At 39.8% G+C, this 19251-nt stretch overlaps 1 protein-coding gene and 1 non-coding gene across 2 annotated transcripts; one reads left to right on the top strand and one right to left on the bottom strand.

The window, feature by feature from the left end:
* Window positions 1-5727: 5727 nt before the first annotated feature.
* LOC111761877 (small nucleolar RNA SNORA31) lies at window positions 5728-5855 on the top strand. Its single transcript, XR_002795112.1, has one exon. It is a non-coding gene; the product is annotated as a small nucleolar RNA SNORA31 (small nucleolar RNA).
* A 9629-nt stretch (window positions 5856-15484) lies between these two features.
* On the bottom strand, window positions 15485-16405 carry PMIS2 (PMIS2 transmembrane protein). Its single transcript, XM_058279251.2, has 2 exons — window positions 16105-16405; window positions 15485-15942 (listed from the first exon to the last, which is right to left on the bottom strand). Exons 1-2 carry the CDS (start codon window positions 16339-16341, stop codon window positions 15814-15816), a joined length of 366 nt encoding a protein of 121 aa, XP_058135234.1. The 5' UTR covers window positions 16342-16405; the 3' UTR covers window positions 15485-15813.
* Window positions 16406-19251: the final 2846 nt, after the last annotated feature.

Genomic DNA, 19251 nt, shown 5'->3' with positions numbered 1-19251 from the left:
TGTTTGAGGGGAGAGGAAGAACAGTGCAAGATGGGCTTACAAGAGTTTCAGGATAGGGATGAGCTGGAGGACTATAAGGATCCAGGGTGGGGGCCCAAACCCACAGGAAGCGATACTGTTGGTCAGAGGTAATGGGTTTCTGGCACAGGAGGGAGAACAGGGAAGGAGTTGAATCAGAGTCAGGGCCAGGATGGAGAGGAAGGGTTAGGATTGGCATGTCATAGATTCCCACCTGGATAGAGAAGATCAAGGCTATAATGCCTATGGGAAAACACAGAAAGAAGGCCAGGATGGACAGGCACATGTAGTCCTTGGGTTGATTGATACGTAGAATCTCAAACACCTGGGGGCGGGGAGTGGATGATAGCTCAGTATGCCCTCTGGACTCTACTGTCCCTGCTGGTAACCTCTTTTCACCTTTTCACTCTAATACATTTCTCCTTGGTTTCTATACAACATTCATTGACCCCCCCCCTTTAAAATTCTCAATGGCTTCCTCTAACCTCCATCCTGTCCCTTCTAACACTTCCCCATCCCCTTTAAGCCCTGCCTTTCCCCCTGTAACTCCTTTCCCCCCTAACCCACTTTCCATCCCCTATACGGCCTCCCAGTGCCATATAACTCCCTGCCGCCCCCTATAATCTCTTCCTGTCCCCTATAACTTCCTATACCTGTCCCCTATACCTGCCTCACTGATTCCCTACAACATTCCTCACTTGGCCCCTATATAACTTCTGCGGTCCCCTACAAAAACCCTTACTGACCCTGATGACTCTTACTTGGCTCCCCGGAAACCTCAACTGACTCCCTGTAACACTTTGTTCCTATAATATCTTCATTGTCCCTCCAAATCAGCCTTCTCTTTGCCTCTATAAAATACTCTAATAGAAGCCTTATTGAACACTTTAACATTCTCACTTTTCATCTGTAACACCTTAACTGTCCCCTTATAAATCTGTCACCCTACACAATTCCTAGTGTCTACAATAGCCCTCTCACAGTTCTTTTTTAACATCCCTCACTTTGCTCCTATGAATCCTTCATGTTTCCTTTATAAGCGTTTTCTGTTTACTCATAAATTCCTTTCTCCCCATAATCCCTCACTGAGCTCCTCTCAGACCTTCTTAGACCATCTATAAATTCTAACTCCTTTGTCCATCCATAGCCTCTTTCTTGTCTCTCTTACCACCCTCTGCTGTTTCTTCTAACACCTTCTCTTTCCCTCTGAAACGAGCTGCCCTTTGAACTTCTCTGTCCACTTATAACACCTTCTTGCCCCATCATTGTCTTCCTGCCTCCTCTAGCCCTCTCTCCCGTACACCCTATCCCCCATAAACTCCCTCCCTGCCTTTCTGAAATACCGGCATTCAGGCGCCTGGTTCGCGGGCAAAGAACCTCTCCCGGGCTCACAACCTACCCGGGTTACCATGGAGACCGGGCACGCCCAGCCTCCCAACCTGTCGGACTTCTATCCGCTGATTGGAGAGTGTGTGTTAGGGGACAGGGAAGCCGACACTAGCCTGGCTGCTGATTGGTGCGGTATAGGGCCGCCCTTCTTACCCTCACTGGTCATTGGTCCATTCCGGAATCCCTGGCTCCACCTTCAGAGCGGGTTTGGAACTGGTGCTTCACTGCTCTGCACTTCTTTGCTTAAAAGCGCCTCTTGAGCGCACTGGGAAAAGCCTAAGTGGCTGCTGGAGAGACGTGGCTGGAAAGTCTTCGGTTACTTTAGGCAGCTTGAGCGTGGAGTCAGGTTCTTCAGCAGTGGAGCGCGATCTTAGTGAGGCTTAACATCTTTTCATGTACTTACTTGCCATCTGTACAACCTCTTGGGTGTCAGTTGAAGTCTTTTGCCCCCTTTTTTACTGGGTTGTTTTTATTACATCTGAGTTTGAGAGTCCTTTATGTATTCTGGATACAAGTCAGATATGTGATTTGCAAATATTTCCTCCCTTCTGTTTTTATCTTTTATTTTTTTTCTGTGCGAGCAAAAGTTTTTAATGTTGATGAAGTCCAAGTTACTTTTTCTTTTAAGGATTATGCTTTTGCTATATCACTTATAAGAATTCTTTGCTTAACCCCGATAGGAAGATTTTTCTCATATGTTTTATTCTAAGTTTTTTTTTAATAGTTTTACAATTAGAGTAATGATCCACTTTGAGTTAATATTTGTGTAAGGTTGGAAGGTATGAGATTTTTGGGGGCAAACGTTCAGTTTTTCCAACACCGTTCATTAAAATGACTGTACTTTCTCCAATAAATAGCCTTGGCACTTATTTTAAAAAATAAATTGGCCATATTATATGGGTCTATTTCTGTATTCCTTTTTCTATTCTGTTGGTCTGGGTGTTTATCCCCTTGCCACTACCACAGTCTGATTATTATATAATAGCTTTAAAGTAATTCTTAAAAGTGGGTAGAGAGTCCTCCAAGTTTATTTTTCCTTTTCCAAATTGATTTAGCTATTCAAGTTTCTATGCCTTTCCATATAAATTTTAGAATATGCTTGGGTATATCTACAAAAATCTTGCTAGGATTTTGGTAATAATTGAGGAAGTTCCTTTTTATTCCTAGTTTGCTGAGAGTTTTTACTGTGAATGGCTCTTGCATTTCTCAAATGCTTTTTCTGCACCAATTGATACGATCATGTGGTTTCCTTTTTGTACGGTTCATGTAGTAGATTGCATTGATTTTCTAATATTAACTGCTTTGCATTTTTGGGTAAATCCCACTTGGTGGTGATGTGTTCTTTTTATACACTGCTGGTTTTGATTTGCTAATATTTCATTGAGAATTTTTGAGCCTATATTCATGAGAGATCAATGTATTCTGTACACAATCGTTATCCCATGTTGGTATCAGGATAGTGGTGTCCTCATAAAATGAATTGGGAAATGTTCCTCTCTCCTATTTTCTGGAAGAGACTGTGTAGAAATGGTGTTATTTGTTAGGTATAATTTACCATAGACGCCATCTGCGGGTTTCTTTATCAGAAGGTTTTTAGTTATCAAATAAATTTCTTTAATAGATATAAAATTATTCAAGCCATCTGTTTCATTTTGGATGTTTTGGTAATTTTTATTTCTGAAGAATGGATTCAATTTACCTACATTGTTTGTGGTAGTTCCTTATTTTCTCGTCTGTGGATTTTGCACTGATATGCTCTCCTTTTCTTTTTTAAAAAATTCTTTCCCCTTCATTTCTTATAGTAGTAATTTGTCTTCTTTATTTGCTCAGTCTTCCTAGAGGTTTTATCAATTTTATTGATACTTTCAAATAACCAGCTTTTGGATTCATTGATTTTCTCTGTTGTTTTTCATTTTTCAATTCCATTGATTTTGGTTCTTATTTTTTCTTCGTTCTGCTTTCTTTGGACTTGTTTTGCTCTTATTTTTCTAGTTTAAGTTGAAAGTTTAGATTATTTATTGGAAATGCCTCTTATTTTCTAACATAAACCTTAGAAGCCATACTGCTTATCTGCCTCCCACACATTTTGACATGTTATGTTTTCATTCTTGATCAATTAAAAATACTTTCTAGGGAGCCAATGTGGCTCAAGCGGTTGACCTCCTGCTTCCCACATGGGAGGTCCTGGGTTTGGTTCCTGGTTCCTCCTGAAAAAAAAAAACCAATAAAACAAAAACGAACAACAAGCAAAACAAAAGAAAAAACCAAGTCAGGGAAGCTGATGTGGCTCAGTGGTCAAGTGTCAGCTTCCCACATACGAGGTCCCTGGTTCAATCTTCGGGGCCCAGTACGTCAAAAAAAAAAAAAAAAAAAAAAAAGAAAGGAAAAAAAAATTTCCCTTGATCTGTGAATTATTTAGACTTGCATTGTTTATTTCGAAAGTGTTTGAGATTTTCCTGTTATGTTTCCATTATTGATTTCTAGTTTACTTTTACTATGGTCATTATATTAGATTTCTACTACTGTGTGCAAATTACCATGAACAGTAACTGAAAACAGCACCCATTTATTATCACACAGGTCTGTAGGTTAGAAGTCTGGAAATGGTGTGGGTGAATTCTCTGCTCCAGTTCTCACGAGGCTGAAATCACTGTGTCTGCCAAGCTGTGTTCTCATTGGAGCTCTGGATCTTCATCCAGGCTCAGGTGGTTGTGGGACTGAGGTTCACTTGTCCTTGCTGGCTGTCAGCCAGGGGCTGCTGTCAGCTCCTGAAGGCTGCTTGCCTTCCTTGCCATGTGGTCCTCTCCATCTTCAGAGCCAACAGAGGAGACACTCCCTCACATTGAACTCCCTCTCATACTTTGAGTCTCTTTCTCTGTCCTCTACACCCAAATTTAAAGGCCTTATGTGTGTAGGTCAAGCCCACTGCGAAAATCTCCTTTTCTTAAATCAGCTGGGCTATATAATGTAACCTAACCACAGGAAGGATAATCCCATCATATTCCTAGTCTCAGGAATTATACAGGGTAGGTACACTAGATGACAGTAATCTTGGGAGGCATGTTAGAATTCTGCCTATCATAGTCAGATAATTCGCTTTGTGTGATTTCAATTCTTTTACATTTATTAAAGCTTGTTTTATTACTGAGGATATGATCTGTCTTGGTGAATTTCTATGTGCACTTGAAAAGAAGTTTTTGTTGGGTAGAGTGTTCTGCAAATGGCAATTAGATCCAATTGGTTGATGGTATTTGGTTTTTCTAAATCTTTGCTGGTTTTCTACTTGTTCAATTGATTATTGAGAAAGAAGTGTTGAAGTCTCCAAATACAACTGTGGATTTCTGTTTCATCAGGTTTTACCTTGTGTATTTTGAATTTTTGTTGTTAGATACCCACACAATTAGAATTGTTGTATCTTCTTGGTGATTTGTCCTTCTTATCATTGTTTAATGTCTCATTTTACCCATTAATTATCTTTATTCTGATATCTACTTTGTCTTATGATAATTTAACCACCCCATCATTATTTTGATAAGTATTTGTATTGAGTATATTCCTCTCCCCTCATTAATTTACTTTCATCTTACATATGACACTACATTTAAACTGGGTCCTTGTAGCCAACATATAGTTGGGTCTTTTTAAAAAAACACATTCTGAAAATCTCTATCTTATAACTTGTGTGTTTAGATCATGCATATTTATGTGATTTTTGATATGTTTGGCTGTAGGTGTACCCTTTTATTATTCGTTTTTGTTTTTGTTTTTTGTAAACAAATGGATGTGGCTGTGTTCCAGTAAGACTGCACATATTTAAAATGTACAATTTGAGAAGCTTTGAAATATATATAGTCATGAAATCATGACCACAATCAAGAAAATGAACATATCCATCACCCAAAAAAGTTTTCTCGTGCATCTTTGTAATTGCTTCCTTCCACCACTCCCTAACTCCCTCCCTCCCTTTTTTTTTTTTTTTTGAGTAATACATAGGAGTAGAGTAGAATTATAGGCCAGGTTATAATTATAGAAGCAAAATAAAATATAAGCAAACAGCTCCATTTATTTGAAATGTTCAGAATAGGTAAATCCATAGAGACAAAAGGCAGATTAGGGGTTGTCAGGACCTGGGTCAAGGGGAAGTAGGGAGTGACTGCTTAATGGGTAAAGTGTTTTCTCTTGGGATGATAAAAATGTTTTGGAACTAGATGGAGGCGGTGATGTGTAACACTGTGAATTACTAAATGCCACTGAATTCTACACTTTAAAATGGTTAATTTTATGCTATGTGAATTTCACCTCAATTAAAAAATATGTAATGCGTCTCTGACAGACCTGGAGCAGTTAATGTCTGTTGCTAAAGTTTCCACTACAGATGGAAGAAAAAGGTCCTTGCGCTTTCTGTCTGTCTAGTTGTGGCAGCCAAGATTGAATAGGGGAATACAGGAAATTCTAAAAACATGGGGAAGGGACAATATCTTTGCAACTCAGAAATAAACTTGTAAAACAGTGAGAAAAAAATCAGCAGGCAAAATTCAACATATGTATAATAGATTATGACCCAGTTAGGTTTTCCCAGGAGTATAAGGATGGTTCATGATGAAGAAATTTGTAGTGAATTAAAATTCCATATGATAATTTTAATAGATGTGGAAAATCACTTCATATACTTCAACACAGAGTCCTAATTTTAAAAATTTAAAATAAAAAAAAAATCTTGGCAAGCTTGGACTAGCAGAAAACATACTCAACTGGATGGAATTTTATCAGAAACCTATTAATACCTCAACCATGTGATTTAATGTTAAAACATTAGAATCATTCCATCAAAAGTTAGAAATGAGATAAGGATGCCTGATACTACTAATACCAGTCCATATTGTTCCAGAATATTTAACCAAGAAACCTAAAGAAGATATGAAATGAAGTATTAAAATTGTTTAGAAATAATTAAAGTTTCACATAGAAAAAATCCAAGCATATGAAATGACATATTATTAAAACAAAAATGTTCAACTAGAAGGTCAGACAAAATATTAACATTAGAATGTTCTCCTGATCCTATAATACTTAGATTATGTAATAGATGTGCAAAGATGTGCATGCCCTGTGATATACCATGTTTATGGATAGGAAGGGTTACCATAAAGGTGCTAAACCTACTCAAACTGATAATTAAATTCATTGTAATACAATCAATTTCAGAACAGATTTTAAAAATAGGACATGGCAAGCAGGTTCTAGAGTTATCTATAAAAGAAAAGCATGAAAATTGCCAAGATATTTTTGAAAAATAACAATGAAGGAGGATGTGGCCAACTGAATGTTAAATAAGACTATAAAACTAGAGTAATTAAAAATTGATTTTGGCTCAGAAATAAAGTCAAGGAACAACCACACACATTTATATGGGAATTTTGTATATGGTAAAAATGGCATTTTAAATCAGGGGGAAGGGAGGAACATATTAATGTTGTTTTATTGATAGGATACCCAATTGGCAAAATAGAATTAGATCATCAGTGCATACAATACAAAAATAAGTCGATATAGTCTTGATGGATTAAAAAAAATGACTAAAAATAATTCATAAAATGTTGGGAGAAAATATAGAAAAATGATTTTAAGTTTTCCTAAATAAAAAATATAAAACTCAGAAGGCATAAAGGTAAATTTAGATGAATTTCACTTCACAAGAATTAAAACATTTTTGTGAAAGATTACAGTATAAACAATGTTGAAATACATGAGAAACATATATTCAATTGTATATATATATGTTACTATAATAAATATTTTTTAAGAAGTAGGACTGTACAACACAGTGAGTCCTAGTAGACTCTAGTAAATAGTACAATTATAATAATCTTCTTTCATCAATTGTAACAAATGCACCACACTAATGCAAGGTGTTATTCTTAGGGGAGGTATATGGAAACTGCTTTTTATGCATGATTTTTCTGTAAACCTATTTCTCTATTAATAATAAAAAAATTTTTGCAACACATTTAACAGAAAAAGGATTAATTTCCAATGCATAAAAAATGCTTATAAATCTATAATAAAAAGGAAAACAACCATAAAAAATGGGCAGAGGGTATTGTTTTGGTTTCCTAGATGCAAAAACAAATACCAGTTGATGGGTTGGCTTATGCAACAGGAATTTATTGGCTCACAGGTTTGAACCTAGGAGAAGTCCAAACTTGAGGTGTCTACAAAACAATGCTTTTTCCTCAAAGACTATGGCATTCTGGGGCAGGCTGCAGGCGACACTTGGTCCTTGCTTTTCTGTCCCATGGTAATGCACGTAGCAGCTGTCTTCTTTCTATTCTGGGTTCTCTTGACCTCTGGGTTCTCTTGACCTCCGACTCCCTGCTGCTCCGTATTTCTCTCTGTCTGACTTCCACCCTGCTTATAAAGGTTTCCAGTAATCCAGATTAAAGCCCGACCTGATTTAGTTGGGCCACACCTTAACTGAAATAACATTTTGAAGAGATTTTATTTACAGTGGGTCCACAGCCACCAGAATGCAGACCAAGACACAATTCAATCCACACCAGAAAGCACAAATGACTTAAGAGAAGCACAAAGGACTAATGCACGTTTTTAAAAGATGCTCAAAATTGCTACTTATCAGGGAAATGTAAATTCAAGCAATAAAGAGCTATCATTTCTCATCTATCTGGTGAGCAAAACTTCATAGGATTGATGCTGTCACGTGCTGGCGGAAGACAGGCAATGGTTCTCTCAGACAATGAGTTTGGTAGTGTGACTTGGAGAGGCCTTTGGAGAAGTCATCATGGTTGTAGTCCTCCCAATGTAGAATTCCCTTAACCCTTCAACCCTGCACTCCTACTTCGACTCTAGAGTAATATTTGCTCATGTGTATAGAGAAGCATGGGCAGGGATGTTCTTGGCAGCATTTTTGTGGCAACCAAAATATAGCAATACCCATTAAATACCCATCAGCAGGAGGATCACAATTGTAAATTTCCCAGTCCTTCATATGGCCCACCAGATAGTATTTAAAAAGGAGATCATCAAGGTAGAGATTATCTTTTGTAGGGAAGTGACTGGAAGAGGGCACAGAAGTTTTCTGGGGTACCAAAAATGGTCTGTGTTTTGTTTCATGTACTGATTACATGAGTGTGTTTGTGAAAGTTCATTAGTGTAAACATATGACTTATGCACTTTTATGCATGCTAATTTTTTTTTAATTTGAGAGTTGTAGGTTTACAGAAGACTCGTGCAGAAAATACAGTTCCCAGACTACCAGCTCACACACTCAATTTTCCCTATTATTAACATTTTGGTACAATTGATGAAGTAATTTTTTTTCCATAATAGAATTTTACAGCATATCTGTTTAATTGTAATATGAATATGAATACAATAACTGCTTAAATTAGTTCATTCAGAAAGTAAGAAATGATGGTATAATGATGGTTTAAAACTGGTTCAATTGCAATTTTACTAGCTTATTTTCAAGAGTGAAAATAGAACACTATTAATAATAGTTAAAAAGGTAATACATCATAGTACTTAATGTTTCTGTAGGGCTTACAAAATGTTGGTAAGGCTTACATTTGAATTCGATGCAGAATTCTTAGTTGCATTGAAATAGTTTTTTTTTTCTCCTCAGCCACTTCATATTCAATGGCACTATGAATCTGGAAAAGATTGGCTATGGGTACCACTTCTTATTTTCAGCTGTGCTTGCACAGTATCAGCAAGTACGCTTTGTATCTTTTCCAGAAGCATATCCCCTCCATAAAAACATTCTCCAGACGTGTAGCTGCTTTATGGTTTTCTTCTTCGAGCTTATACAAGCTAGAAGCCTGTAAAGTAGCTGTAGATTCTTCACTAGGTAAGGAATCTATCAAAACGGCAATATCTTTTGCTGTTCATGCAATCAGTGCTGCAAAAAGCTGGGCATACTCTTATTTAGGATTTGGTGGCTGATCTTTGTTAATTGCTGTCTGAATATTACTAAAAGAGGCAGGAGGACCACACTACTGCAACACTCTGATGGCATTACAAAACCCATCTGCAAGAGTTCATGGCATCTTGCAGCTGTGTGAGCCAGTCTGCCATTTTGCTAGCTCACCAGTATTTTTTTTTTTTTTTAAAGATTTATTTATTTATTTAATTTCCCCCCCTCCCCTGGTTGTCTGTTCTTGGTGTCTATTTGCTGCGTCTTGTTTCTTTGTCCGCTTCTGTTGTCGTCAGCGGCACGGGAAGTGTGGGCGGCGCCATTCCTGGGCAGGCTGCACTTTCTTTTCACGCTGGGCGGCTTTCCTCACGGGCGCACTCCTTGCGCGTGGGGCTCCCCCACGCGGGGGACACCCTTGCGTGGCACGGCACTCCTTGCGCGCATCAGCACTGCGCATGGCCAGCTCCACACGGGTCAAGGAGGCCCGGGGTTTGAACCGCGGACCTCCCATATGGTAGACGGACGCCCTAACCGCTGGGCCAAAGTCCGTTTCCTCACCAGTATTTTTTAATAATTATTCTATTAACTATAGTCCATACTTTAGAGTTCATTGCTTGTATTGTGTAGTCCTACATAAACACACACACACGTATATATTTTTTTAGGAGGTAACGGAGATTGAACCCAGGACCTTGTACATGAGAAGCAAGTGCTCAACCACTGAGCTACATCCATTCCCCATATGGCTTTTTTTTTTTTAAAGATTTATTTATTTATTTAATTCCCCTCCCCTCCCCCGGTTGTCTGTTCTCTGTGTCTTTTTGCTGCGTCTTGTTTCTTTGTCCGCTTCTGTTGTCATCAGCGGCACGGGAAGTGTGGGCAGTGCCATTCCTGGGCAGGCTGCACTTTCTTTCGCGCTGGGTGGCTCTCCTTACGGGTGCACTCCTTGCGCGTGGGGCTCCCCTATACAGGGGACACCCCTGCATGGCGCGGCACTCCTTGCGCGCATCAGCACTGCGCATGGGCCAGCTCCACACGGGTCAAGGAGGCCCGGGGTTTGAACCGCGGACCTCCTATGTGGTAGACGAACGCCCTAACCACTGGGCCAAGTCCGTTTCCCTCCCCCCATATGGTTTTTAATTTAATTTTTTTTGTAATCATATAAACCCTAATATTTCCCCTTTTAACCATATTCAAATATACAATTCAGTAGTGTCAAGCACATTCACAATGTTGTGCTACCATCACTACTAGGCATTACCAAAACTTCCCATTACCTCCCAAACAGAAATCTACACCATTTAAACATTAACTCTGCATTCCATACATTCTCCCCTGCACCTGGTAACCTGTATTCTAATTTCTGATTATATGAATTTGTTGTTCTAATTATCTCATTTCAGTGAGATCATAAAATATTTGTCCTTTTGCATCTAACTTATTTCACTCAACATGATGTCTTTAAGACTTATCCTTGTCACATTATCAGGATTTCATTCCTTTTTATTCCATGGTATGTATATATCCCATTTTGTTTATCCATTCATTGTTTGATAGACACTTGGGTTCCTTCCATCTTTTGGCAAGTGTGAATAATGATATTATGATCATCGGTGGGTAAATATCTGTTCAAGTTTCTGCTTTCAATTCTTTTGTCTATATACCGAATAGGGAAGTGGACTTGGCCCAGTGGTTAGGGCGTCCGTCTACCACATAGGAGGTCCGTGTGACCTGTGTGGAGCTGGCCCACACGCAGTGCTGATGTGCGCAAGGAGTGCCCTGCCACACAGGGGTGTTCCCCGCATAGGGGAGCCCCACGCTCAAGGAATGCGCCCCATAAGGAGAGCCGCCCAGCATGAAAGAAAGTGCAGCCTGCCTAAGAATGGCGCCGCCCACACGGAGAGCTGACACAACAAGATGACGCAACAAGAAGAAACACAGATTTCCGTGCTGCTGACAACAACAGAAGCAGACAAAGAAGAAGATGCAGCAAATAGACACAGAGAACAGACAACCGGGGTGGGGGGGGGGAGGGGAGAGAAATAAATAAATAAAATAAACCTTTAAAAAAAAAAGATTAAGTGCTAATTTCTCATCAGAAACCATGGAGGCAAGAAGGCAGTGGACTGAAATACTTAAAGTGCTAAAACAACACAACAAAAAATTTTATATCTGTTGTGATTTTATATAAAAAATGAAGATGAGATTAAGACATTCTCAGATAAAGAAAATCTGAGGGAGTTTATCACCACTAGACCAGCCCCACAAGCAATGCTAAAGGGAGTTCTTCAGATTGAAAGGAAAGGACAGTAGACAGCAGTTCAAAGTGGCATAATGAAAAAAAACCTGCAGAAAAGATAACCCTTTGGGTAACTATAAATATCACTATTACTGTAGTGTATTATTTGGCAAGTAATTCCACTTCTTAATTCTTACAGATGCTAAAATGTAAATGCATAAAAAACAATGAATAATATATGGTTTTGAACATACAACATACAAAAATATAATTTGTCACAAGTACAAAAAAGGTGGGGGGGCGGAGGGGTATAGGAACAGTGTATGTGTATGCTATTGAAGTTGGTATCAAATCAAATATGAATGCTATAGATTTAGGATGTTGAATTTTAACTCCATGGTAACCACAAAGAAAATACATAAAAATATATTCAGAAACAAATAAGAAGGGACTCAAAACCAAACAGTACAAAACAACAACAACAAAAACAACAAATAAATGTAGAAGGAATGAAAAAATAAAAAAATAAATATGGAAATAGGCATTAATGGAAGAATTAAGGGTCAAAAATATGTAAGACTGACAAAGACAAAATAGCAAATGGCAGAAGATAGTAATGCATTCTAAGTAGTTATTTTAAATGTAAATGGATTTAATTCTCCAGGGAAGAGGCAAAGATTGGCAGAATGGATAAAAGTATAACCAGGGAGTGGATGTGGCTCAAGTGTTTGAGTGCCTGCTTACCACATTGGAGGCCCTGGGTTCGGTTCCTGGTGCCTCCTGAAAAAAATACAAAAAACAAAAAACAAGCAAAACAAATGAATAATCCAACTCAGGGAAACTGATGTGGCTCAGTGGTTGAGTGCTGGCTTCCCACATATAAGGTCCCAGGTTCAATTCCTGGCTCCTGATACCTGGAAAAAAAAAAGTATGATCAAAGAATATGCTCTTTACAAGAGACTCACCTTAAATTCAAAGACATAAGTCGGTCAAAAATGAAAGTCTGGAAAAAAATATATAACATGCAAGTAGGAACAAAAAGAGAGCTTGGATAGTTATATTAATATGATGTGGCTCAAGCAATTGAGCTCCAGCCTACCACATGGGAGGTCCCATGTTCAGTTCCCAGTGCCTCCGAAAGAAGACAAGGAAGACAGTGAGCTGATGCAATGGGCTGGCGTGCAAGCTGATGCAACAAGATGATGCAACAAGACACAAGGAGGAAAACATAGTGAGACACAACAAAGCAGGGAGTGGAGGTAGCTCAAGAGATTAGGTGTCTCCTTCCCACATGGGAGGTGCTGGGTTTGGTTCCTAGTGGCCAATAAAAAATAGGAAGATGAGCACACAACAAATGGATGCAGCAAGTGCAAACAATGAGGAGTGGGGAGAAATAAAATAAATCTTAAAAAGGAAAAAACAGAAAAAAAATCAGATAAAATAGACTTAAAGTAAAAAATAGTGTTAGAGGTTTGCAATAATTAGCAAGCTGTACCTCAGTTTCCCCTGATATGCACTGGGAAAAAGGTAAACCCCTCCCCCGTGTGGCACTTTCCCACAGGTTAAACAAAGGAACCCCAGTAGAGACAGGAGTAAAGGGAGATAGAAGATAGAGATCTTCACCATCTGCATATCAGAGGGAGATGGAGATCTTTTTTTTTTTTAAGATTTATTTATTTATTTATTTATTTCTCTCCCCTTTCCCCTCCCACCCCAGTTGTCTGTTCTTTGTGTCTATTTGCTGTGTCTTCTTTGTCCGCTTCTGTTGTTGTCAGCGGCACCGGAATCTGTGTTTCTTCTGGTTGCGTCATCTTGTTGTGTCAGCTCTCCGTGTGTGCAGCACCATTCCTGGGCAGGCTGCACTTTCTTTCACGCTGGGCGGCTCTCCTTACGGGGTGCACTCCTTGTGCGTGGGGTTCCCCTAAGTGGGGGATACCCCTGTGTGGCACGGCACTCCTTGCACGCATTAGCACTGTGCATGGGCCAGCTGCACACGGAGCAAGGAGGCCCAGGGTTTGAACTGTGGACCTCCCATGTGGTAGACGGACGCCCTAACCACTGGGCCAAGTCTGCCACCCCTGAGATGGAGATCTTTACTACTTCTACCTGCATATCAGAGTGAGACAGAGACAGAAACCTTCACTATTTACAAACCCTTTAAAACCTTACAGATCAAAAGAAACATTTGCCCCTGCAGCATTCCAAGAAGCCATGGACTCCCTCAACCCCTTCTCCCACTACCTCACTCAGACCCTCAACCCCCCTCCCACTAACTATCATTTCCCCACCTAGGAAAGTTCTGTATAAATTCAAGTCCCGCCCTTCCAGGAGGGGGCTGAAGTCCCTCTTCAGACCCTCTCCATTGGAAGAGCTTCTCAATAAATAAATTCTTTGCTTATGGTCAGTCACTCTCCGTGTCCCAGTAAGAGCCGTATTTTCTCGAACAAATAGTGATGAGGGAAAAGGAAGGTCAATTTATATATTGATAAAGGGATAAAGAAGACATCGCAATTATAAATATATATGCACGTAACATCAGAAGCCCATAGCAGCAAATGACAGATTTGAAGGGAAAAATAGACAATTCTACATTAATAGTAGGAAAATTCAGTATACCACTTTAAATAATGGATAAAATGTCTGGTCAGAAGATTAATAAGGAAATGGAAGACTTGAATGACACACTAAATCATCCAGACCTAACAGACATATATAGAATACTTTATCCCACAGCAGCAGAATACACATTCCTCTGTACCACACATGGATTGTTGTCCAAGGTAGACCATATGTTAGTCACAAAACAAGTCTCAATAAATAAAAAAATATTGAAACCATATAAAGTGTCTTCTACAACCACAATGGAATGAAGCTAGAAATCTACATCAGAAGGAGAAATGGAAAATTCACAAATACATGGAAATTAAACAACACACTCTTAAACAACCAGAATTAAACAACACACTCTTAAACAACCAGTGGGCCAAAGAAGAAATCACAAGGGAATTTAGGAATATCTTGAGGCAAATGATAATGAAAATACAACTCACCAAAATGTATGGGATGCAACAAAGGTAGTGCTGAGAGATTACAGCTCTAAATGCTTACATTAAAAAATAATTCCTTACTTGGATATCTGAGGCCATTATTTCTTGACCTTCACACCATGCAGCAGATGTTTGAGATCTTGGAGCATCCCTAGGCCTTATCTGTGACATGGGAATACAGGCAGTATTGAGGGTCTCTGATAGCACCCCCGTTCCTGAGAGGCAGGTTTCAGGACCCTTATTAGGGGTAAAATGGCATCTAATCTCTCTCCACATCCCCTCTTTCAGGAGAAAGGGACCATTTACCTTTTGAGATTGGGGAGAGGTGGTCTTAATCAGTTCTGCTAAATCTATTATTCATTTTTGGCAGTCTTTCCATTCTTCCCCTGAGAGTATGACTTTTAAATCTTAAAAGCTGTTTTTCCATCCCTGATCTGAGACTAGAAGCCTATCATCCTAGCTTGAATGGGGAAACAGAATAAATAGTGATTCAAATGTCAAGTGCCCAAGTGATTGAGCACCTGGTTCCCAAGTATGAGATCCTAGTACCTCCTAAAAAGAAACAAGTGGATGTAGCTCAGTGGATGAGAGCCTGCTTCCCAGGTATGAAATCCTGGATTCAATCCTTGGTACCTGTTAAATTTTTTTTCCCAAATATAACCTCACATTGGCAATTATTATGCCTATTTTACAGAAAAGGAACCAGGATCAAGAAAAGGACCTTGTTTCAAGGATCTATGGTTTTTAAGTGAGGGTGGCATCTGGATTCCATGTCTCTAGGCCTCACCAATAGGATATTCTGGTTTTCACATGATCTGTAAAACACAGAGCCCCAGGGAAATGCAGCACACACACAGCTCCTGGCGATGCCAGAAAATTCCCTTCGATTTTATTGGTTTAAATACCTGTTCCTCTGAAAGAGCAGCCCAGTGTCAAGGGGCTGGGGGAATCTAGGGCAGGAAAGTGAGGAATCCAAGGTGGGTGAAGATAGCTCTGCAGTCCATATGGGCTGAAATAGTGCAGGCAGGTGGCGGTGTCCCGGGGCTTGCGGATTCCTTGACTCGCGCGTTTCCTGGCTGGGGGATGTCTTAGCAGTTGAGTTTCTTGCATAGCAGCTGATTTGGCTGGTCAGTGTCTTGGTGAGTGGGTCTTGGGCAGGTGGACTCCCGGGTTGCTGGGCCTGGCCTTCACATGAATAGGGCATAGCCATAAATGAGGCCTAGCCCAATAAGAATAGCGAATACGCTAGTCCAACCAGTTCGGCCTGAATTGAGGTAAGCCTCTTCCCAGTTGCTCTTTTCATTGGCCTTCGTGGTCTGTAGGGATGGAACAGTAGGTATGAGTTTGAGCCCAGCCCTATGACACCGTTGGGGAAGGGCTGGAGACCTGCAATCATTGAGGGAAAATCCCTACCCTAGGGCCCAGGACAGGAGCAGATGCAAGAGGCAGAGTGGACCGTGGATTGGGTGTTGTTTTACCTTATGGCTGAAGAAGGCAGCTACAAGTCCCAGAGGAAAGAATAAAATGATGCCAAAGATGGTCAAACATAAATAATTCGGAGCATAAAACGCCAGTTCTTCAGGCGTCTGATCACTCTTGGGAGCTATAGGAGGGGCGCCAGGGGCTGCGGGGGCTGCGGGGGCTGCGGGGGCTGCGGGGGCTGCCGGAGCTGCGGCGGGAGGCGGGGCAGGCACTGCGTCTTTCTTTGGGGCCATGACCTTTCCACCCAGACAAAGACGGACCCAGAGTGCCTTGAAAACAGACCCCAGACACACTGAGCTTCCCCTTGTTCTAATCAGAATCCCAAGACTCGGACTTTCAAAGGCCATTTCACAATGGAGAAACCAGCACTTCGAATCCTGATTGGCTGTCCTCCTGGGGGGGCGTGGCCCTCCTATTCCCTACTGCTCTGGGACCCAGCGCGTGAATCCAGGTCCCACTCGCTATCAGGACATTGACTCCGCCCACCCTGGTGGGGACTGAAGTATTGTGGGCTCTTCCTCCTTTCTGTAGCTCTCCATCTGCACACCAATTGGGCGAGCAGTACAAGGACCGCCTTCTAAGAACTTCAGGATAGAGGATAGAGGCAATCCCAGTGGGAAAAGTAGATTTACAAACAGAAGTAATGGATTATAAAATATTGAATTTAAAAAGAATTCTTTAGTCTATACTGACAGAAAGAAATAGTAAAAGAAAAGAAAAAGAGAAAAAAGGGTAAAGTCTTTCTTAAAGTAGCACGCCACCTAATAAAATGTAAATGGTATGCAAAAATCAGTAGTGTTTTGATACACTAGAAATGAACAATATGAGGGATATTAATTTAAAAATTCCATTTACAATAGCAACCAAAAGAATCAAATATCTAGGTATTTAACCAGAGATGTAAATGGCTTATACACAGAAAACTACAAAACTTTGCTAAAAGGGATCAAAGAAGATCTAAATAAATGGAAGAACATTCTGTGTTCATGGACTGGAAGACTAAATATCCTTAAGTTGTCAATTCTATACAAAACGATCGACAGATTAAAAGCAATCCCAAACAAAATTCCAATAGCCTACTTTGCAGAAGTGGAAAAGCCAATCATTAACTTTGTTTGGAAGGGTAAGGGGTCCCGAGTAACCAAAAACATCTTGAAAAAAAAGAAAGAAGTAGAGGACTCACACTTCCTGACTTTAGAACTTATTACAAAGGTACAGTGGCCAAACAGCACGGTACTGGCACTAAAATATTGAAATATTAATAGACCAATGGAATTGAACTGAGAGTTCAGAAATAAGCCCTCACATGTGTGGGTAATTGATTTTTTAGTTTTATTTTTATTTATTCCCCCCGCCCGTTTTCTGCTTTCTGTGTCCATTCACTGTGTGTTTTCTGTGTCTGCTTGTATTCTCATTAGGCAGCGCCAGGAACCAATCCTGGGGCCTTCTGGAGTGGGAGAGTTCTCTTGTGCCACCTCAGCTTCCTGATCTGCTGCATCTCTTATTGTCTTGCTTTCACCAGGAGGCCCTGGGCATCAAACCCTGGACCTCCTACATGGTAGATGGGAACCCAATTGCTTGAGCCACATCTTCTTCCCTGTGGCTAATTGACTTTTGACAAAGCTACCAAGTCCGCTCTATTGGGAAAGAATATTCTCTTTAACAAATGGTGCTGGGAGAACTGTATCTCCACTTGTGAAAGAATGAAGGAGGACTCCTACTTTACACCACATTAAAATTAACTCAAAACAGACCAAAGACCTAAATATAAAAACTAGGACCATAAAAATCCTGGGAAAAAAATGTATGGAAGCAACTTCAGGATTTTGTGTTAGACAATGGTTTCTTAGACTTTACCCCTAAACCATGAGCAACAAAAGAAAAAATAGATAAATAGGACCCCATCAAAATTAAAAACTTTTGTGCACCAAAGTACTTTATCATGAAAGTGAAACAACAACCTACACAATGGGGGAAAATATTTGGAAACCACCTAACTGAAGAAGGTTTAATATCCAGAATATAAAAAGAAATCTTTCAATGCAACAATAAAAAGACAGCCCAATTTTTAAAAAATGGACAAAAAAGACTTGAATAGACATTTCTCCAAAGAAGATACACAAATGGCAAAAAAGCACATAAGCAAATGCTTAACCTCATTAGCTACTAGGGAAATGCTAACCAAAACCACAATGAGATACCATTTCATACCTACTAGAATGGCTACTATAAAAAAACCCAGTAAATTATAATTGTTGGGGAGGATGTGGAGAGATAGGAACACTCATTTATTGCTGGTGAGAGTATAAAATGGTGTAGCCAGTATGGAAGACGGTATGGCAGGTCCTCTGAAAGTTAAGTATAGAATTACCATATGACTGGCAATCCATCTACTAGGTATATATCCAAAAGAATTGAAAGCAGGGACTTGAACAGATATTTGCATACTGATTTTCACAGCCAAAAAATGGAAACAACCCAAGTATCCATCTATCAATGAATGGGTATACAAAATGTTGTATATACATGCAGTGGAATATTGTTCCACATAAAAAAGGAATGAAGTTGTGATTCATGTGACAACATGCATGAACCTTGAAGACATCATGTTGAGTGAAAGAAGCTACACACAAATTTGTATGATCCCCTATATGAAATAATTAGAATAAGCAAACTCACAGAGTAAAAATATAGTATATAAGTTACCAAGGGCTGAGTCAGGCATAGGGAATGGGGTGTTGTATTAGTCAGGGTTCTCTAAGGAAACAGAACTGATAGGAGATATCTGTAAATAGTGTGAGATTTTATAAAATTCTCTCTCGTAACCATGGGGATGCACAAGTTCAAATTCTGCAGGGCAGGCTAGAAACCAGGGGCTCTGATGAAGGTCCTGGATGAGTTCCCAGGAGACGTTGGCTGTTCAAAGTAGAGCTGGAAATTCTCTCTGCATGCTGAAATCACTTCCCCTTTTAAGGCCTTCATTGATTGTCACTCACTGCTGACAGCAATCTCCTTGATTGATTATAGATGTAATCAGCCATCTAATCAACTCACTGACGATTAAAGCACATTGTATTACAATTAGCCCAGGGCTTGCTTAATCAAACAGTTGGGCACCATTACCTGGGCGAGTTAACACATTA

Source organism: Dasypus novemcinctus, chromosome 18 (assembly GCF_030445035.2).
Source record: "Dasypus novemcinctus isolate mDasNov1 chromosome 18, mDasNov1.1.hap2, whole genome shotgun sequence".
Lineage (NCBI taxonomy): Eukaryota > Metazoa > Chordata > Mammalia > Cingulata > Dasypodidae > Dasypus > Dasypus novemcinctus.
The sequence above is the reverse complement of the archived record's forward strand: the minus strand, read 5'-3'. Positions and strand labels throughout refer to the sequence as shown.